This window comes from Sceloporus undulatus, chromosome 6, assembly GCF_019175285.1.
Source record: "Sceloporus undulatus isolate JIND9_A2432 ecotype Alabama chromosome 6, SceUnd_v1.1, whole genome shotgun sequence".
Classification (NCBI taxonomy): domain Eukaryota; kingdom Metazoa; phylum Chordata; class Lepidosauria; order Squamata; family Phrynosomatidae; genus Sceloporus; species Sceloporus undulatus.
This window is the reverse complement of record NC_056527.1, coordinates 55252142-55274440: the sequence shown is the minus strand read 5'-3', so window position 1 is coordinate 55274440 and position 22299 is coordinate 55252142. Positions and strand designations below refer to the sequence as shown.

The 22299-nt window shown below is 40.8% G+C and overlaps 2 protein-coding genes across 4 annotated transcripts in view; one reads left to right on the top strand and one right to left on the bottom strand.

Moving 5' to 3' along the window:
- TOPBP1 (DNA topoisomerase II binding protein 1) overlaps positions 1 to 1874 on the top strand; it is a 46745-nt gene extending 44871 nt beyond the window's left edge. For both annotated transcript variants that reach the window (XM_042475693.1, XM_042475692.1), the window contains 2 exons: positions 818 to 979; positions 1649 to 1874. In XM_042475693.1, the coding sequence (XP_042331627.1) occupies positions 818 to 979; positions 1649 to 1792 (306 nt within the window). In that variant the 3' untranslated portion in view covers positions 1793 to 1874. The remainder of the gene's footprint in view (positions 1 to 817; positions 980 to 1648) is intronic.
- Positions 1875 to 5095: 3221 nt separating this feature from the next.
- On the bottom strand, positions 5096 to 22299 carry CDV3 (CDV3 homolog). 2 transcript variants are annotated; one of them, XM_042473582.1, is made up of 5 exons: positions 21773 to 22299; positions 14966 to 15045; positions 13963 to 14099; positions 11552 to 11705; positions 5096 to 10425 (listed from the first exon to the last, which is right to left on the bottom strand). In XM_042473582.1, the coding sequence occupies exons 1-5, from the start codon at positions 22019 to 22021 to the stop codon at positions 10299 to 10301; spliced, it is 747 nt and encodes a 248-aa protein (XP_042329516.1). In that variant the 5' UTR covers positions 22022 to 22299; the 3' UTR covers positions 5096 to 10298. The 2 variants fall into 2 exon arrangements, with proteins under 2 accessions (XP_042329516.1, XP_042329517.1); XM_042473583.1 differs by having other exon boundaries at positions 5096 to 10024.

The following is a 22299-nucleotide window of genomic DNA, read 5'->3' as shown; positions in this document are numbered from 1 at the left end:
GGTTACGAATGTTTTTTCGGGTTACGAAAAAACTTTTGGTGCTTTTCGGCGCTATTTTACACGGAATCGCGGCTTTTCCCCATTAGCGCCTATGGCAATTCGGCTTACGAAGGCTTTTCGGGTTACGAAAGCGGCCGCGGAACGAATTATTTTTGTAACCCGAGGCACCACTGTATGTGATTCTCTCCCCTTTTGACCCATTGAGTCTAGTTGGATCTAGTGATAATTTACTTGAGGATAAAGCAGTTTGTTCCTCCTATACAGCTTTGGTGCAGCTGGTTCCTAATGAAACACAAAGTGTGCTGTGTACAGTGGTACCTCGGGATACGAAATACCCAGGTTACGAAATTTTCGGGATACAAAAAAATCCCATAGGGAATTATTGTTCCGGGTTACGAATGTTTTTTCGGGTTACGAAAAAACTTTTGGTGCTTTTCGGCGCTATTTTACACGGAATCGCGGCTTTTCCCCATTAGCGCCTATGGCAATTCGGCTTACGAAGGCTTTTCGGGTTACGAAAGCGGCCGCGGAACGAATTAATTTCGTAACCCGAGGCACCACTGTAGGTCTCCAATTTTTTTGTTAATGTTGTATTTGTGTCTTCTTTTTTACTGTTTTGTAGGCATTTCTCCCAGAGTCTGACATTCATCCTTTTCATAATTATCACACACTATCAGAGACTAACTATGCCTTAGGCTTTTGAGTTAAAAAAGACTCAGCTGGGGATTGATAGTAGGAAAATACATGCAGGTGGGGCAAGGGGCAGACTTATTTAAGTGGAAGTCAACTAGAATTTCTTATGTATTTGAATCTATAGGTGCTTCCTGCTCATTCTCCTCCTCACTTTAGAGAAGTGACTCATCTTTTTGCTGATTTCAATAAACTGAAGCCAGAGGATATAAGAATTGATGTTGGAGAAGCAGCTCATCAAGGCGTGAACTGCCTTAGGCCAGAATACATTGCTGATTACCTTATACAGGTTTGCATACCAGTGGAATAATACAACTTCTGTAACACATTTAAAGAAAAATTATGTATCTGGAAATGTCAGGGTTGTAATATATTACCTCTGAATGCTGGATGTTTGTTTTTTTCCGTGCGGACTTTACCATTCAGTGGTTTGAGGAAAAGCTTGTGCATAGTTAAAATCTCTTTTACTATTTGCATTGTGGATTATGGTGATGAAGTTTTATACATCACTAATTTGATAGTTTAAAACTTGATTTTCCAATATGAGAAAGTTATTCAGTCATAAGGTGCTTTCTCCATTGCCCTTTAAACACTATTTCCTTTTAAACACCAACAGCCAACAACAGCTCTGACAGTAGTGAAATATGGAGTGAGGCAACATGTTGTTAGGGAGATTAAATTAGTAAGTGTGAAAAGAGAAATGTCAGCTAAAGAATCTGAGGCTAAACATTGAATATTAAAAACTCAAACCATTTGGTCTTAATGTGCATATTGATAATGTATTTAAGGAGGCTCAGAGCAACAGAAATTTATTCATTTATATCCCACTTTTCTCCCAAATGAGCTCGTTGTTAAAATGTAATTACTTAGGGTTATCATTAGTCAACAATAACTTGGAAGCACACAACAAACTAGTCCTTGCAGAAGAATCTTTAATGATTAAACCATTTTTTTAAAGGAGTTACCACCGCCAATGGAAAACTATCATTTGCCAGAAGCTGCTGCCTATCTTCAGAATGGAAAAGAACACAGAAGTGGATCATCTCAAAAGCGGAAAGCTCCTGAAGAAACACACACAGTAAAGCGATTCAGAATGCACTGATATGACTGTACTCCTTTTAAATATGCGTGTTCTATTTCTATTTATATTAATTTTCTTTCAATATAAAAAGGTCATTAAATGCTCCTGTAGTATTTTGTGTGTTCCTTTTCAGATTTTCTCCTTGCATTTAAAACCAAATTTTAGCACACACTTGATAGGGGCTCTGTGGTCTGGTATTTAATTCTCTAAGCAGTTTAACATCTAAAAAAATAGTCAAAATATTAAAAACCATTCCCTTTAACAGAGCCCACCAGAAACCTCTAATGTCTGCCTCTTTCATATTTCTTCCCCTGGGACTGTTGGTGATTGCCATGTTAGGGGATATAATCCAGATGGAATGTTATTTTCATCTGCCTCTTTGTGGTATGTTTCTTCTTAAGAAGAGAAATAAGCATTCTTCTTGATGGTGACAAATGGAATTGTGTTTCAAACTTAGGTTTTGTAAGTACTAGTTTAGAACACAAGCAACCCTGTAGTTTTCAGCATCAGTTGAACTTGCCAGTGTTTTGTGATGTATCCTAGGGTACTGATGAGGCAGCTCACTTCCCTAGTGTAGAGGGAAGCTAGGTGCAGACAAAAGGATGTCTAGAACAGTTTCCTATCTAAAACATGGAAGTCCTTTTCAGGATTGCTCAAATACCTTTACAAAATTGGAATGATGTGTATATAAACCTTAAAATGGGAGGTATACAGCTTTTGCATCATATACAAAAGACTTTTCTGGGGGAGGAGCTAGCACTCAATAACTTTCCTATATAGCTGCAGTCTCAGGCTCTGGAGCTTGGCAAATACAGTGGTACCTCGGGATACGAAATACCCAGGTTACGAATTTTTCAGGATACGAAAAAATCCCATAGGGATTTATTGTTTCGGGTTACGAAAGTTTTTTCGGGTTACGAAAAAACTCCGGCGCTATTTTAAATGGAGCCGCGGCAGAGCCGCGGCTTTTTTCCCCATTAGCGCCTATGGGTTTTCGGCTTACGAAGGCTTTTCGGGTTACGAAAGCGGCCACAGAACGAATTATTTTCGTAACCCGAGGCACCACTGTATGCTTGGAAAACAGTAGTATTTAGTGGGGGAGTTTGAAGGGGAAGCAGAGAGTCCTGTTTCAGTGCCTACTTAAGCCTATTGAACATAGATAGCGAGGGTGCTGCTGCAGTCACCTGCATCAGTTGTGGTAGGTTTGTGTTGTCAATGGATGTGGGTAACTTCACCTGCACCAGGTGCAGGTTGGTAGCCCTGTAGGAAGTGAAAGTATAGGAACTGGAGACCTGGGTAGGGAGCAAGAGGTTTTCCTAGACAGAGCAGAACAGACTGTCCAGGATGGGGAGCACACACAGGAAGTTTCTGGGGAGGAATTCAGTTCCCTTACATAGGAGGCAGACAGTTGAAGGAATGTGGCACACAAGTGTAGGGAAGCTAGGGATTGTTCTGCAAGCTTGCAGCTACGGAACCGATTTGAAGCTCTCTGCCTTATAAGGGATGATGAGGAAGAGCAGCAGGGACAGTCCTCAGAGAAAGTGAAGGAGACCTTCTTAGAATCAGCACAGGGAATACCTGATGCTAAGCCTTGGCAGTGGCATGTGGTGGTCTGCTTGCTGAGGGGTACTCAATCAGTTTGTGAGCCGGACAAGATGTCTTTAGAGGAGTGTCTCCTTGGAGCAAAAGTTCATTGATAGTGAGGCCGACAAGACTTGTCAAGCCTACTGACTGTTACCCCTTCCTTTTGGTTCATATAGGAACCAATGCTACTGCAAGGCACAGCCTTCAGAATATAAGGAATTATGAGGCTCTGGGTAGGAAGCTGAAAGAGCTGGATGCATAGGTTCTCATCTCCCAGTTGGAGCACATGGTCCAGAAAGAGGGAGGAAAACAGTGGATGTGAATAACTGGCTCTGCAGAGGGTGCCACCGAGAGCAATTTGGATTCAACATCTTTATCAATGACTTGGGTGAAAGAATAAGAGGGATGTTTTGTCAGATTTACAGATGACACCAAATTAGGAGGAATAGGTAATACTCCAGAGGACAGGATCAGAATTCATAATGATTAGAAAGCTGGGCCAAAGCTAACAAAATTAATTTCAAAACAAAGAAATGTAAGTACTACACTGTGTCCAATTCTGGACATCACAGTTCATAAAGGATGTTGAGCTGGAGCCTGTCCAGAGGAGGGCGACCAAAATGGTGAAAGGTCTGGAATCCATGCCTTATGAGGGGAGACTTAGGGAGCTGGGTATGTTTAGCCTGGAGAAGAGATGGTCAAGAGGTGATATAATAGCCCTGTTTAAATATTTGAAGAGATGTCACATTGAGGATGGTGCAAGCTTGTTTTCTGCTGCTCCAGAGAATAGGACCTGGAGCAGTGGATTCAAGCTACAGGAAAAGATATTCCACTTCAACATTGTGTCTAACAACTTTGGAAGGCATCTTCCCCCTTCTGAAGATGCCAGCCACAGATGCAGCCAAAACACCAGGAATACATTCTTCTAGAACACAGCCACATAGCCTGGTATACCCACAGAGAACTATAACCACTTCTTCCCCTTTTTTGTGAAAGCATTTAAAAACATGCACCTTAGGGGTGCCATCTCTATCAGCACATTGCCAGGGAAAGATGGAAAAATATCTATGAGCCAACTCTACCCAGTCCTAGTTCTGGGGTCATCATACATTGCAAGATGTCTGCTACTGTATCTGTATGATTAGTTTTATATTCCGCCAACAGAAAGAAAGCATGCTTACCTTGAATGTGCATGCAGGTCCATCACATGGAGTGGGGGAATTTTTTCTCAGTGCAATCTGCTTTAATTATTTGTGAGCTATGCTAATCAAATATGAGACAAGCTATAAGCAAAATGCTGTATTTACTGTTATTTTCCAAAATTCTAGACATACTCTATTTCTGGTAAGATTTATTTGCTCTGTGTTTAATTAGCTAGCATGCACTTTTCTTTATAAGGAAGTACTGCAAATGGAAACTTGATTTAAGTCACTCTCCCTTCTTGCTTTAGAATGGCTTGCTTTTAGATCAGGCCATTGCCATGTATTCAACAACAGGAAGAACACAAGATTCATCTGCTTTGTCGGAAGAAAGTACAAATGCCTGAATCTAACTCCTCCTTTACAGAGCTGCTCATCAGTATTTTACCTTTTTAAACAGTACTCACAGGTACAAAATTGATGACTACTTTTCAAGGGAAAAAAAAAGGCATTAAGCACTCACATAACTTAGACATAATCATAAAGATAGGTCAGTACCTTTATAAAACACATTCATGGTACTCACACAAATGGGATAACAAACGGTGTGAACATAACTTTATTTCATCCAGGGAGTTTACAAAAATGATAGTTGATCTTAATGTTCCATGCAAAACCCAAAAACCTTGTTAATACAATTAGATCTGCACAGTTAATCACATAAAAACCAGAAAGGGATGCATAAAGATTGAAAACTCAACCATGCTTTCTTGTAAAGTCCATTGTTACATGATCCATACATTTAAATAATGTTTTGTAAAGACACTTTCTATAGTAGTAGCAAAATACTATAATGAAAACTAAGTTCAACATTTTCTTTTGATGAAATCAGCCATAAGGTGTCAGCTGATTATTTATGTTTTGCACTTCTATAGCACCTTCCAATCAGGAAAAAAACACCTCAAAAGCATTTTACAAACAATGAAGTCAGCCTCACAACACCCCTGTGAGGTAGGGAAATATTCTTTTTACAACCTAGATTACTGAGGCACAGCAAGACTTCAATTCTTTCCTATACCATTACTTAGAACAGAATATGTTTTCTTCATCTATATAGATGGACCTGCTCTTGGATTAGTTTTAATTTTTTAACATTTCAATAGATGTGAATGATCTATACCAGCAAAGTTCACTGTGCTGATTCTGCAATTAAGAAACATTCCATTTACTTATCCATCTCACAGAAAGGTGATATAGGTTCATACGTGCTTTGATATAATCCTGAAGATTTTCTTCTCCCCAATTGAGCTATTCTGCATATCTGACAGAAATGGCAGAACTCCATCCTTTACCACCTCAGCTTGTCATTGGAGTAAAATCCTATGAGAGCACTCGATTCATTTAATAAGTACATAGCAGGGCAGACTTGGTGCTTCCTTTTCTGTATTGGATTTTTTACATGCAGGAAGTCTGTTGAGTATCTAAGATAAGATCCATACATACCAGCAATCTGAAAGGAGTCCAGTCCAGAATTGTCACCTCCTTCTATTAGGTGTGTATAATAGCTTCTTATTTTAGTTATATTTGTTTAATGTAAACAACTGGGCAAAAGAGCCTTATATTTGCCACCTCAAATACCTATCTTCTTCTCAGAAGATAGTACAATTATCATCTGCACTTTCTCTGTTCATATCTTATCTTGCTTCAGACATCATATTACAATGCAGTGTTACACCTAAACCATTACATTTTTATGGCATCACTTTGGGGAGGGAGTTAAGTCCATTCATTGCCACTTTTCTTTTTGGGTATAATTTTTAAAAGCTTGAACCTCTTAGTCGTACTGTAGACGTTTCATTTAACCTTTACTCTGAGCTTTCATTGTGCTGGCTTCTTTAGTAAATGAACTGTATAAAGATAAGCCTATTCAAGATGATGTACATTTTTGCAGTTGGAATTCATCCTGCCTTGTCAAAAAAGGAGTTTCTGAAAGCAATCAAATTGGCCATCTCTTTCGTTAGCTAGGCTTAGGCACTGTACATCAACAGTAATGCAAATTTAGTTTCCACCTTTTAACATTACTTTCTGCACTCAAAGTTCTCAAGTATAATATGGATATCAGGATAATAGCAATCTAAGGCCACAGCATATACAGGTCCCACTGAAGAATGTGTGTGTGTGTGTGTGTGTGTACACGGACAACACTGTCTATATAGACACAACTTTGACTGTAGAGCCTGAATGGTGGCGATAGACTCAGTACTGAAACAATCTAACTGCAACCAACACCTGCAGTCAAATCTGACTGGGCATTTCTGTATGTCAAGACCCTAAGCCCTGGAAGTAATAATGTGCTGAGTGGGTCAATACACACTGTGTCTTATACATCTAGACCCTGCTATTTGAATGTGATTCCCAAAAATACAGCTATGGAGCAGGTACATCAGCGGTGTGAGCTAATTATGATTCCCTGCTGGATATAGACACTGCTGTTACAACATCTGTGTAGGGCCTGCATTGCAATCACATCATTGCATTTGTACAGAAGCCTGTGAAAATGATGTAAAGGTTCTCTGACACACCTACTGCTTTCTGAGAATGAACATCACAGGCTCTCATCATTGATACGTAGTATCAGAGGGGCATTAAAAATGACCCATCTATGTTTGGAATAAAAAGGCTGTTCAACAAACAAGCTCTGTTTCAATATGTGTTCCTTGTTATGTTATTAACATTTTCACTTACTTCATTTAGGCCTGTCTTAGCTGACCCTCACTTTCCTTTGTCTGAAGCTGGCTTTCATGTGCTTGTAGAGGTCCACAGTATAACTATTACTTCTGTTTTGAACAAGACAATGTGGCATGAACTGTTAAAAGCTTCAGTTCAGTGATAAACCTAAAGATTTGTATGGCCAGTTCCAGATGTGTTGTGTGCTACTGTCAAAGGCATTTCAGTCTTCACGTCTATTAACAGAAGAGGTAACTAATCTGAGAAAGCCAATGCTGCACAGATTCCAGTAATACCTTTGATTTCAGAGACAGAGATACTGCTTATCATTGCTCTTCTGAATCTCAAAGTGCCTTCTTTACATTAACAACCAAATATCACTTGAAATTTTTATCAGTAATGAAATTAACAATTCTGAACCCTGTTTGCATTCTTGATTTGCTCTCCAGGTAAAGTTATGCTCCTTTGTCTTTCTACAAGCATCTGGATCCCAAACTGTAGAGCAGTTTACTATGGCATGTATGCTATCATATTGGCAAGTAGTTAAGTATATTTTAAGATTCAGCAGATACCTCAGACAATGCTAATGGACATTTACCACCCATATGCATGTAAGCTCAAACTTAATAGGACTACACGGTCCTGAAAGGACAGTTCAGCAGTATAAAAAGAACATTGTGTCATGCATTTTATAGGTGGTATCTTGTGTGTATAAAACCTTCAGTGACTCAAATAATTCAGTGGCTTAGTATTTCCATAAAACTTTCCCCCCCAAAGTGAAGATTTCTCTGCAATAAATCTAGGGCTTCTAAAGAGTGTCAAACTGGATTCATCAGGTGAGAACTGCTCTAGTATGATTAACCAACCATCTCAGCATTGTGTCCACACAAAAAGCAAGAAATCAATTCATTTGTCAGTTTACATTAACCTGTGGTCCTTACTAGTGATGGTATATGCAGGTGAGGCAGACAGTGACCAGCTAAGCTATATCACACTAACAAAGGGCAACCTATCCTTAGAGTGAATAGCCAAGTAACCCCACTGAGTCCAACAGGACTTACTCCCTTGTAATGGACATAAAACTGAAACACCACTTTTCATCATGATCACATATTACCTTTGCCATGCTTAGTCTAAATGATGTATGACATCACAACGTTACATTAGACTCCAGAAGCACATCCTTTATTGTATTTATTAATGTTACAATGTTATCTTGCTCTGCCAGCTATGCCCAAGATAAAATACAAAGAACAGGTTCTCTGCCTATCATCCAGTATATTAAAACTTGATTTATGTGCAATAGCCTTAATAAAATGCCAAAGCTGGGATTTAAAATTGCAAGTCTCTGCAGTGTCTTCAAGCGACATGCAGTTCCACATAATCAAAGTTCTTTAGCTTTAATACCCTGTAAATATTTTGTTGGCAAAGAGACACTTTCAGGAAAGATACACAACTGAATGGTGTCAACTGTAGATTTACTTCCAATGTTCTGGACATCCAGTGGCTTGTCTTTACATCTCTATAAGGTGGCAATTTTTCAGTGACTTCTCTCAAAAAAACTCTTTATGGATAAAGCCAATGCCATATTGAGATGAAAGGAAGTTTGCTTTTCATTAAATCAATGATTTCTTATCACAGCCAGCCATCAATGGTGCAGGTATCACATTATATAAGTGCTCAACCATGTGACAAAACTAAGCACTTTCATAACATCTGAATTCCTGCTCAAAACTCCAGAAAATGGCTGGACTCTCCAAGATACCTAACACCACTGACTAAAAGACAAATCAGGTGAGCTGAAAAAAACAGATACAATTACCTTCTACATTCCAAGAGACACTTGGGAGTTGGGTTTACTAGTATTCACTGTCAATATCACACAGTACAATATAGGACTAATCTTAGCATACAAGTATATTTTGTATCTTTCCAAATAAATGATCACATAGCTGGTGAAAGACAGACATATCTGAAATTGTCGCTCAATCTTTGGGCAGCAGAGGAACATGCCATTAAGCACAACACCTTATTCTCAAAATAGTTCCTAATTTCAACTAGTGAAACCACAAGAGTTTATCTTTCACTAGACATGTAATTACATCCATCCTGCAAATACAATAGTGTGTGCGACCAACAGCTGATACTTGCCATAAAACACTGTTAAGGCTAAGTATACTGCATGAGTTGTTTTTTTTCAAGAATAAGCTCCAGATTCAAGTGGAGCACAAACATTTATTTATGGACCACTGAATGCAAACTACACATATTGCAGTCACTTGAAATCCAGTAAAGAAAAAGAAAAGTATGGACAACCTGCATAGTCCATGCTGCTACGTAACTATACTGCACTTTCTGAAGCTAGGAGAGGCATTTTAAAAATGAAACATAGGTGAAACCAGTTGATATAAACAGACAAGCATCCCTATATTTTCTATCTGATGTGCATGTATGTTCTGTTCTGATAACCCAAACTGAATCTGGTAAACTACAGCAACACTACACTGCATATTTTTGAAAGTGGCATACACTAGAGGTTCCTAGTAAGTTATGGCTACATATGAAATGATGCAATAAATGGGGGCAAAGGACAAATTGCTCATTTAAGGTCACTTAAATTTGTCATTTATAATAAATCAGAACCAAGATGGCCGACTTCTGCAGATTTCTTAGAGGACTCCAGTAGAGCTGGTTTCAGGTGGCCACTAAAGAGTTGTAACCTTTTCCAGAAGTTGTGATCCACATGGTGTCCACAATGAGTGCAGCAAGTCTGAGGTAGTCAACCCTTACGAAGGCTCAATATCTGAACATAAAAAAATTTGAAATAACCACTGGCTGTAGAGTAATCAAAACAATGGGGATTCTTGTTTGACCATTTACATTTAATTCCCTCATATCCAAAGAAGAAAGTCAGGAGTACCAAATTAAGTGCCAATCACTTACGTCAAAGTAGTCTGCACTCGTTGCAGTAGATCCAGCAGAAATAAGACGGCATGTTCATAACAGATGTAGATTAATTACCTTAAGACTGGAAGGGTATCAAATAACCATTCCTTAATTGTAATGTGTGTGCAGCTTTACTGATTCCCAAGCACAGCATATTGGTTGTCTAGCTGGAGTTTAGTTGCCTGTGTTTTTGAAACCTCATCCCTACCTCTATTTTTGTGTTTTACTACTTCAAAGCTCTTCTCCATTTCTTTATCCCTAAGGGAAAATAAATGTAATCAGTAAGTGTCTTACACACACTTGCCCCTCAGTAATATTAATTCAAGGACCCTTGTTTTTCTTGTAAAGTTCCATGGCAGACTGGAACAAATTATAGGGCACAATCCAGGGAGCTACTGTAGGTACAACCAAGGTCTTCTGCGTGGCAGCACATTGTTGTTGTTTTGGGGTTTTTTGGAAGGAGTCCTAGTGCTATTTCACAAATTGCTTTTGCCTTGTCAGTAGCAGAACTGGGGTCTTCTGTTCAAATGCACAAAGTCATTATGGTAAGAGCTAGTGGACAGTTCATTGCACTATGGCCATAAGCAATCGTACTAATTCAGAATCCCACAGAAGCCTGAATATTGCAATAATGCATGAACAAATATGAATAAATTAATACCTTACAAAATAATATATCTAGCAGCTGTCTGAAGCACAGCACTAAGTGCAAAGAACTGCACACTTACTTATGCTTCTTGAGTCACTATTACTTCATAATAAGCATCCACTTGTGAATGCAGCACAGCACAGGTGGTGTGTGGTGTTCAAAGAAAAGGATTCCACTGAGCACATTTAAGGTCTTGGGCATACCTAAAGCAGCTCTCAGGATCTCAGTCACAATTTCAGGACTAGTGAGAGATTGTGAGAAATCTATTGTAAAATATCTTTGCCAACATACTTAGTTCTGGTTTTGTCTATCTTTAGAATAAAGTTTTAGTTCTTGTTTAGCAAAGCAAGCTATCTCTCAGGAACAAAATGAAAGCAAAACTTGTTTATTCTGTTAAGAAAAGTGCTTAGGTCCTGCGAGTGGCAAAATGAATTTACCACCAATATAGGGTTGTGATGAGGCATTAGGAGCAAATGATTCTACCATCCCATCCCTCTGAACATCTTCCCATAACAGCAGTATCATTTAAAGACAGCCTCTTAATCAAACTAGTGGAGGTATAATCCACAGACTGCTGAAAACAACAGATTTGCACTTTAAAACCAATTTGTCTGGTGCAAATCATACCACAAATATGACTTTATTAGAAAGGATAAGATTATAAAGTTTTAAAGAAGTTGTTGCAAGGGGAAGCAATTATAAGTTAACTGTGCAGAATGCTATTACCATACTTACTTTCTAGTATCTACATGCTTGGCAGTGGATTGCAATGATGGAAACTGTGTATCACTATATATCTCGGGAGGTCCTTGTGGCACTTTTCGTGTCCTGCTTTCTCTTGCACCAGGTGGCCTGTATACCCCACCAGACTGCACTGGCTCTGGGGCTTCTGCAAATAACAGAGAGAATACTTTAAAAACATTCATGCATAATTAGATGGGAAAGATTTCCCTCAGGCTCATCTTGGCACATTTTTAATCTGAGTACAGTGGTACCCCGGGATACGAAATCACCGCGTTACGAAATTTCCGGGATACGAAAAAAATAAATAGGAAAAAACTGTTTCGGGTTACGAAAAATTTTTTGGTGCTTTTCGGCGCTTTTTCGCACGAAATCGCGGCTTTCAGCGCTAGCGGCTATGGCTTTTCGGGTTGCGAAATCTTTCGGGTTACGAACGGCGCCGCGGAACGAATTATATTCGTAACCCGGGGTACCACTGTACTAAATTTCTGATCTGAATAAAGCTATTCAGTCTAAAAGAGCCAATCCCTTTCCAGGGGCTGCACAGACTGCCCAAAATGGCAGATAACTCCAAAACTGGCTTATTTAAAATGCAGGGGTGACCTGCACACCATTCAAATAGTGAAGGAATCTGACAAGACAGACAACCTGAAAAAAAGCCTTGGGGCAGCAGTTTTCTCCTTGTTGATTTGACACACACTCTTAACTAGAAGAAGCATTACTCTAACAAATAAACTATATGAAAATTTGTTTTGCTGACTGCTGGAACAAAATGGTTCCCATATTTTGTATACCAGTCAATAAATGATATGAGACAGTAGAAAATGTGGCTTCTCACAATCTGCCTAAAATTCCAATTTTCTTTAACTAGTGGAAAGGTGGGGATTTGTATGAGTCTGAATGCAAGCAGTGTCTCTCAAGACAGCAACCAGAAGAGCTTTTAAGAATGATCATGTTCTAATTTTTGAAGTATTATTCATGAGTAATGTGTAAGTCCAAGATGTAGAGCAAACGTAAGAAAAACATCTTGCTTATTTGGAGCATAGGAAAAAAGTGTAATCATGTCTGTTGCCAGGCAAATACAAGTACTGTAACGGATACTATGAAGACAACAAGAAGCAGCAGTCTTAGACTGTTATCTCTGCTTGCTAAAATGTTATGATTTCTTTTTGCACTAGATATTGAAAGAGAGTAAAATGAAATGAAAAGCCTCCAGATTCAAGTATGAGAAATTATGGAAGCAACAGCAACATATTACCATACAATGAACTGTCTAGGTTACAAGGTGGGCAAAATGTGGCCATTCTTAGTTCACAGTGCTATTTTGTGGCACCCCAGGGTAAAAATAATAAGACCCGCCAAATGACCTCTAGGAGGCATTTTCACTACACTTTAACCAGCTTTCTGGCCATTTTAGGCCCAGGAGGGGCCTTTAAAAACAAACAAACAGGAAGTGGCCCGTTCTCAGTTCTGGGGGGCAAAAACACAACAAACACCCTCACTCCTCTAGAGGCTATTTGGAGCAACATTTTTTCCTGCAAGGCTAATGCATCCCCCTATCCTATGATAGTTGCTCACAACTGGCCTAGAGAATGTCACAAATGCTAATCTTCACATTAAAACATTAAAGCAACCTCTGCAGGTTTTATTTTCTCAACAGAAAACCAATCCTACTAATTTATGTGAATCATGTTATACAGCTCGCCTTCCACATACGCAGGGAATCTGTTACAGACCACCCCCACCCCCGTGTATGGGGAAAAGAGCATATGCTCAAGCCCCATAGAAAATAATGGGGTGCATGCTTGCCTCATTATGTCTGCTGGGGCTTGCCTTCTGCATAAGCTCAAAACCGTGGAAGACAAGCCCACCTATGGGGAGGGCCGACTGTATAATATTGAGATGTCTGGGCTATTTGGTTGTGTATGTGTTGTGTGCCTTCAAGTTGTTTCTGATTTATGGCGATCTTAAGACAAGCTCATGTGGTTTTCTTGGCATGTTTCTTGAGAGCGGGTTTGCCATTGCCATCCTCTGAGGCTGAGAAAAGTGTGACTCACCCAAGGTCACCCAGTGGGCTTCGTGGCCGAACAGGGAATCGAAACTTGAACAGAAGGCCTAATACAGTGGTTCTTCCACATTTGCTGGGGTTAAGAGTGAAGGACCCCCATCCACAAATAATTAAAAAAAACCACTATTCTTTTTAACTGAGAGAACACCTGTCCAGGAATCTCCAGGCCCTCCAGTGCAACTCTATGGTCAACTTCTGGCAGAGTTGTACTAGAGGACCTAGAGATTCCTAGACAGAACATAGGAATCAAAATTGCAAATAATCAACTCTGCAATAGTCAAATCCACAAATGTGGAGGGTCGACTGTACAACTAAAACAACTTATACCAAAACTCACCAACAGTTTCAACAACAGGTATTTGTGTAGGTGCAGATCTATTCCAAGGACCTGATGATCTGTCCATGCCCCCTCCTGGTTCTTCACTATTATCCCGTGGTTCTTCTCTTTTTTCACCTTCTTCATCATCTTTTTCACTGACAGAAAAACAGAAGGCATTATAGTGTCCATCTCTTACATATAGCAGCATACATAAGCACACTATATTTCTGATTAATGTGTCCAAGCCTGAGTGTCATCACTCAAAAGGATGGAATCCAATGTCAACAAATTTACTAGAGTATAAGGTTTTTATAAAACTACTATAAGTTTGCAGGTGGCAAAGGAAATGGGTGAAAGCAGTTCATTTAAGCCACCTTTTGAGAAATGTGCTTGCCCCTCATTGAATTCATAAATGAACATGGTCAAACCGAAAGCCACCATTCAAATTCTCTATTCTAGAAAGATATTTGCTGGAGACAGAAGACTCCCTTGAGTTGCCATAACCCATTTTATAACCATATTATTGTCCAGCATTATTTATATTTAATTATATATGTGTATGTACATGTGCAATATTTTGCTATGTTAACTTAAAGATATATTTTTAAACCATTAATATATTTGTTGCTTTTAATTGTTTTTAGGAACATTACACAGGTAATACTAGGCTAAGTGTAGTAAGAAAAGGAAACAGGAATGCACACACGTGTGCAAAAAACTACTCAAACTGTATTCCATTTTCATTTTGATAAGTCTTTGCTTCCAGAAACATCAATGAGCCATACCAAACAGAGACACAGCAAATATATTTTATATATTAAATAATATGTTTAATGAGAATGGTTAAGAAATGCATATAGTAGATGATCTCAATTAGTATGAACAAATGGAAATTGTTAAACAGCAAGTCTGTTTCAGAGACAGGCCCTAAGTAGTGGCCTGTTAGTGACTATCAGACTACAACCAGAATGTGCATTAGTGTACTTCAAAAAACAAATGTATACTTTTAAAAGAGTAATACCTAATTTGCATGGATTGAACTCTGAGGCCACTGTAATCAATTGTTTCTTCCTGCTCAAATTCCTTCCAATCATCCTCCTCCTGTAAGACATGAACATTATATAGACTCATTTTCAGTACCCCTCTATGTAACAGAGGATAACCAGAACAGTAAACTATGGAACGATTGTATAACAGTAAAAAACAAACTCATGATTTCAATACTCCTTTTCTTTTGCTGTGTCAGAAGCAGAATACCATCTGCTGCAAAATCACAAAGCATACCAAAAGTGTTAAAACACCCCCCCCCCACCACATGATTAAGATGTATACCTATCTTTATCCTTGGAGAACAACTTAATGAATATGCAAACTGATTTCTCAGCTCAGAACTAGGCATGGCACAACTATGCTAGAACAGCATAGTAAGTTATGAAATGATTGTGTTAAATGTTAAAAGCCTTTGCATGATTTTAAAGCCCTACCACACTTCTGATCAAGTGGGCTGCACTATACAAAACTTTATACTAAATAACACTTTTAGTTTTTCAGGTGTCACTAGAATGTTCACTGTGAACTACTGACACTTTCCCAATAGGCTAAAACAGTGGTTTTCAACCTGTGGGTCGTGACCCCTTTGGGAGTCAAACGACCTTTCACAGGGGTCGCCTAATGCCACTGGAAAACAGTAGCAAAATTAGAGTTATAAAGCAGCAACAAAAATAATTTTATGTTTGGGGGTCACCACAACAGAAGGAACTGTATTAAAGGGTCGCGGCATTAGGAAGGTTCAGGACCACTGGACTAAAATTGAGTTTTCCTTCACCCCTCAAAACATTCTAAATAAGGCATTCAAAATGTTTCTCCACAGAAGCCTGCCTGTGACTAGCACTGTCATCTGGCATAAGCCAAGAGCATATTTATTGACCCAGACATTAAGGCAATAGAAAGGGACATCTATTATTGGTTTTTGCTAAAATGGGTCCTTGTTATCCGCTGGGGTTTGGTTCCAGGAGCCCCTGTGGAAAACAACATTTGTGGATGCTCAAGTCCCATTAAATACAGTGACACAGTAAATGGTGCCCTTTATACAAAATGGAAAATCAAAGTTTGCTATTTGAAATTTACATATTTTTTTGAATATTTTCAAATCGTGAATGCTTGAATCCGTGCATAAAAAATCTGTGGATAAGGGGTTCCAACTGTATTCAAGGTACAAGGTGTTGGTTCTAACCTTTAAAGCCCTACATGGCTTGGGTCCTGACTACTTGTGGCAAGGCCTACTTCCATATAATCCTCCCCCGCACACTTTGGTCCTCTGGGAAGAATCTGCTACAACCTAAGAAGACCAGACTCTCAGCAGTGACCCAGAAGACTTTATCAGACGCTTCCAGGCTCTAGAATGACCTGCCGGACAAGATCCGCCAGATTACCACCTTGGAAGTCTTTAAAAAGGCTATTAAGACAGATCTCTTCCGGCAGGCCTTTCCAGACTAGGTTAGATCCATTAGACTTGCCTCCCTCATCTATTGATACCTCTATTGATACCAATATCTAAATTGATTGCTACCATCGTCCCCGTCCCCCCTCCTCTAGAGGAAGACTCATTTCTTACACTAATCTGCCCGAAATTTTACTATATTCCTATTGGATAGTTTTATATTTTTTATGTTTAATCTCTTTTTATGGGTTGGTCACTGTTTTGATTATTGGGGAGAGGGTTGGGGTTTTGGGGGGTTTAAATTGTAATTTCTAATTGTTTGATGTTTTATTTATAACCCACTTTGATTCCTTTGTGAAAAAGTGGAATACATATTATTATTATTCATTCTAGGCTGGTGGTGTACACATGTAAACATGAGGACTGTGAATGAAGGCATTTTAATGAAGACTTTACTGTACATTTAAGAACACATTAATCAATTATGCATTATAATGAATATGCATTTTCTTGGTTTTTTTAATATGGTTATTTGTACATTTTCCTTTTTAAGTAGCTTCACTATTTCTCCAGTGATATGAAACAACTCATGAATTTCATATAGGAATAAAAGCATGACTGAAGTTATTTTGAAGTCTTAATATTGGAGGTTTTAAGTAACATCAACTGGGTTGGATCAGCCTAGAAACTGTGAAAACACCGGCATAATGAATACTTTATAATTTGAATTTATGCTTGAGTACACTTTCCAAGATATTAAACCCTCTTTATGGTTCTTATGAAGATAATATACTATACTTTATTTCAGGCATTTTTTCCTGGCCTGCTTCTCTCATTATGTCACACACTCCCTGGATTCAAGGGCCCAACAGTTCTGCTAAATCTCTGGAGCATGTTTGTAGAAAGAGGACTGAAGACAGGAGAGAGAGAATTGGTAAGAAACATTGCCATTTAATAGAATATAGTGGATATCTGAATCCAAACTGATGTCTTTTAAAAAAAGCTATTCCCATTTACCTATCCAATTACATTTAAATCAGCAAATCAGCAAATTTATGGCCAATTAATCTGAATATGCCTAGGGTACAAAGAATCTATATACTTTAGTAGAAAACACTGTGCTGAACTGTATCTCCTACCAGGGTGTCTATTCTTTACACAGAGAAACAAGAACATAATTACTGATAGTTAACTTACAAACTAGCAAAAGAACAAGCTTTCAACAGATGGATGTATCTTTCATTGCAGAATACTAATTTAGGTCTGTGTGTGTGTTCAAGTTGCCTCATAGGGTTTACTTAAGCAAGGAATACACAGAGGTGGTTTTGCCAAGTTCCTTCTTTTGAAAGAGAGCCAACAATACCTGAATGGTCTCCCATACAAGTACTAACTAAGGCTGATCCTGCTTAACTTCCAAGATCAGAAGGGATCTGGGGCCTTCTTGGCATTTAGGCAATATAAATATTCTAGCAGCTGTGAAATGAATCACTCAGCAGCAAAATGTTCCCAAATGGCTCAGCTGCTACAAATGCAAAAGAAACCCTGTTCCTGTGGTGAGGAACCTATGGCACCTATGCCCTCTCTGGCACGTGAAGACATTTCTGAGGGCACACGGAGAGACAGGAGGGCAGGGGAACAGTAGGAAGAGGGGCATGCCTGTTCCTCCTCTTCCCCCACCCTCCTGGGCCTTCAGCTGCCTCTCAGGAGACAGTTAAAGCCCTGGGAGAGTGGGGAAAGAGGAGGAACAGGCACACCCCTCTTCTTCCTCTCCCCCCCTGCCCTCTTGGGCCTTCAGCTGTCTCCAGGAAAATCCCATCCCAAAGGCAGAACTCCCATCACCCCAAGGCACTGGGTAACACCTGGTGCAGAATGCCTTTGAGTTTGGGGCACTCTGTCTCTAAAAAGTTCACCATCGCTGTTGTCTGTTCAGAGTAATCCTGAAAAGAGAAAGAATACGGTCTCTGCTGGGACAGTGAGAGATAGGATACAGGGAAAAGAAGGAAAGAAGAGTGCCTGTTCACAAAATGTAAACTGAGAAACAGAACCTAGGGGAAGTGTAGATAGTGAAAACAAAAAACTGAAGAAAACATAGTGGAGAAAATAGGAAAGGATGAAGGAAAAAGATCTTACAAACAATGCTAAGAAGAACAGCAAGCAGGGAGAGTGGTAAGTCAGGATAACTGAAGACATGGGAGCAGAGTGGTCAAGGGATGGAAAAGCAGAATCCTGAAAAAAGAATGGGCAGTGCAGATAGAAACGCTAAAGAAAATGGGGTTGGATATATAATGTCATAATCCAGGGATCCAGTTGTGGCTGGGACACAGACTGAAGGTCTGAAGAACCAGCAGTGCCAGGGGAGAAAACATCAAACCAAACACTAGTGAAAAAATAGAGCTGTCTCATAGGCCTGACACCCATGAGCTCGAGATCTCCATACCCTTGAGTCTATGGAGATTATGAGACCGTGTGTGTGTGTGTGTGTGTGATGAGAGTAAAAGGCATACTCCTGGCAAAGTCGTGCGATTATGCTGAAGATTTTCAGACACATCATGTTTATTGAGGACTTAACCCAGGAAATTCCAGGAATGCTCCAGCAAGAAACCAGTCACTGGGAAGTTGCAGGAATAGTTTATTGCTAAAGCATTCCTGGATTTTCATGGGTTAAGTCCTGGATAAGCCCAACATCATCTGAAAATCTTCAGCATGATTGCTTGATTTTGCCAGGAATATGCCCTTTTCTTCCCTGATTTCCCTCCGCCCGATAATCTCCTATGGCTGAAACTTCACTGTAAAAGCAATGCAGTTTGATACCACTTTAAGTGTTGTAGCTCCATCCTATGGAAGCCCAGGATTTGTAGTTTTACAAAATTTTTAAATTTCTCTTTGTCCCTCAAAAAACTACAAATCTCAGAATTCTGTAGGATGGAGCCATGGCAGTTAAAAGTGGTGCAAAACCCCATTATTTCTACAATGTCGATGCACCCTGTGACAACGCTGGCAACCTCTGAGCCTAGCTCCTGCACTGAGTCAGTACACACTACCTCTCCTATTCTCACATCTCAAAGACTTCTGAAGACTGACTTGTTTAAACAAGGAATGTTATGAACCCTCAAATGATGATAGACAGCAATTCCCATTATCCCACACCCTTGGTTAGGCTGGCTCAGGCCAAAGTATGACATCTGGGCAGTCAGATTCCCCAACACATTAGCTTTTAGCAGCCGCAACCCGATACGTCCCAGCTGCTTCTAGCAAATAGAAATGAACTAATTTCCCCACATTTCCATGTACAGAAGATGACTAATATGGATGAAGTGGTTTTCCTCCATACTACTGGAATCCCCCCCCCCATAGCAGTTCTTTGTGAAAAGTGCCTCACTCACATTCATCCTTTATTAAACTTGTGAGCTGCTACCGTATATATTCAACATTCAACCTCATGTTTAAGTGTAGGTACATGGTTCAGATACAATAATAATTCATGGAAGAAAAAACCTGGATTTTTTTCCCCTCCAACTCCTCCAAAATTACAATTAAATGGTGGGAGACTGAGGAACTACTACTTCATACACAGTTTTCACAATGCACTACCCAAGGATGTGATAGCTGATGCCAAAGGGAATTAGACAAATTCCTGGAGGCTAAGGCTATTCTTGACTGTACCGGAAGCTGTATGCCTCTAGGGAAGAACAGAAACATGAGGATACTATTGTACTTGTATCTTCATCTGGGCTTCCTAAAGTCATCCATTAAACCTTATGGGAACAGGATACTGCTCCAGATAGGCCTTCAGTCGATTCCAGCACTGTTCTGCTTCTGGAAATCATTTCAAGGGAGCGTGAAAACCTTACCCTGGAGCTATTTAATCCATGTCATGTGAAAAAAATGTATTACTAAGAAAGCTCAAATTCTTTAAAAACCACTATAGGGAAAACCCGATTAAAACCTCTGGAAATCATTTGTTAACTGCCCTTGAGTCAACCTGGAATCATGGCGACTCTGTAGATGAGATATTTCCCTCCAAGTCCAGCTCCATGATCGAGTCAAACCTTCTGGCATGTAGTCTTCCTCTCTTTCTAATACTTTCTACCTTTCCTACCATTCTTGTCTCCCCCCCCCCCCCCAATATGTTGTTCCTTCTCATGATGCGGCCAAAGTACGACGGCCTCAATTTAGCCATCCTTGGCATGATCAAGAACCCACCTGTTTCTCTTCTTGGTCATCCACGGTATCCTCCACACTCTTCCCATAGAGGTGCCACACTGCTGCTATGGGAAGGGCCAAACCTCCACCCTCATTGCCCATCTCTGGCATTGCTTTCAGAAGGCTCCCTGTGGTACTTACTCCAGGGAGCAGCTCAAGAGTCACTCAGTAACACAGTGGCCTAGCTTGCCGAAGCCATGCTTCCTGACCTCACTGGGAGTCAGAGCAATGAGTCAGTACTGGGCAGCACAGGAAGAGGAGGAGCTGAGGCGAGGCGGAGCCAGTTAGGCCCAGAACACACTGCAGAAACAATCCAGTTTGAGAACGCTTTAACTGCCCTGGCTCAATGCTGGGGCATCTTGGGGATTGTGGCTTATGGTGGCACCAGGGCTCTCAGACAGAGAGGGCTAGATGTCTCACAAATGCTACAGTTCCCATTTTGTATAAGGGACGCCATTTTGCCATGCCACAGTATTTAATGGGGCTTCCACCTCAATACTGAGTTAAAGACCATACCGTTCTGGGAAGCATCCCCAGACATTACATGACTCTTATCCAATGTTAGTTTTAATTGGTCACCTGCTATGTTTTATTGCCTGAACGTTCAGATGTACTGACATGTGTGCTCCTCCCTCCTTGAGTGTTCTTGTGTTTGATTAAATCGCTCTCTCTAGGGACATCTAGGTCCTCCAGAGCAACTCTGTGGCCAACTTTAACCAAAGGTTGCACTGAAAGACCTAGAGATCCCTAGAGAGAATACTCCACGAGGCCTTTGTAGCTCCTCTAGTGCAGTCCTGTGGCCAGTGTCTGTTGGACTTTGACCATAGAGTTACCCTGGAGGACCCAGAGATTCCTAGAGAGGTGTCCTTCTCTCAGGTAAAAACGTGGTGTTTTCACGGGGGTCTTGTGCCCCAACCCTAGTGAATATGGAGGAAGAAGTGTATTACATTGTAATAATGATGATGATGACGATGCTAGCCTAGCATTGAGCCAAGGCAGTCAGTTCAGTCCAAGCGTGTTCTGGGCCATGGCCTCCGTAGTGTTTCTTCGCCCTTTCACCCAGTGCCTGAAGAGAGGCTGGGTCCTCCCTTCGGCCCCTGGGCCGCCGCCACCACGTTGGCAGGAAGCGCCCCGGGGAAGGCCCCCTTTCCGCCCTCCCTCCCTCTGGGACCCTTGCTCACTCACCTTGTGGGCCGCCCTGGCGTTGGCGTTGGAGGGGTTGGAGTGGGCCGCCCCGCCTGAGCCTCCGGACTCGGCCTGCCGGGCTCCCCCGGTCCCTCCGACGGCGGAGGCGGCGGCGTTAGCGTTGGAAGAAGGAGCCGAGGAGGAAGAGGAGGCGGAGGAGGCGCCCCCGCGCCCGCTCTTCTCTTTCCGCTTCTTCTTGTCTCGCTTGGCGAAGAAGTCGTCCAAGCTCCGCTCCTCGGTTTCGGCCATGGTTTGGGCTCCTCCTGGCGCTCCGGTTCAAACCGGTTCCGGCTCCGAGGCAAGCGAGGCGCGTCCCTTCTCCGGCGTCTCCGGCTCCTCCCCGAAAACGACGCCCGCTTCTTGCTCTCTTTATCCCCTGAAACCGTCGCCTCGCGCGCTCCCTCCTCCTCCTCCTCCTCGCTCTCCTGGTTTTACCTCACGCGGCGGAGCTCCGAGGGGAAGCTTCCGCTCTCCACGTTGGTGGCGGCCCACTCTAATCTTGACACAGCCCCAGGGAACAAGGAGGA

What these genes read in the sequence shown, in the direction of transcription:
- CDV3 (XM_042473582.1), bottom strand. Translation starts at nt 22,021, where the DNA reads ATGGCCGAAACCGAGGAGCGGAGCTTGGACGACTTCTTCGCCAAGCGA. An exon ending in ACGCCAGGGCGGCCCACAAG is followed by an intron (nt 15,046 to 21,772) that starts GTGAGTGAGCAA and finishes CATGTCTTACAG; the next exon opens with GAGGAGGATGATTGGAAGGA. An exon ending in GTTCAATCCATGCAAATTAG is followed by an intron (nt 14,100 to 14,965) that starts GTATTACTCTTT and finishes TTTTTCTGTCAG; the next exon opens with TGAAAAAGATGATGAAGAAG.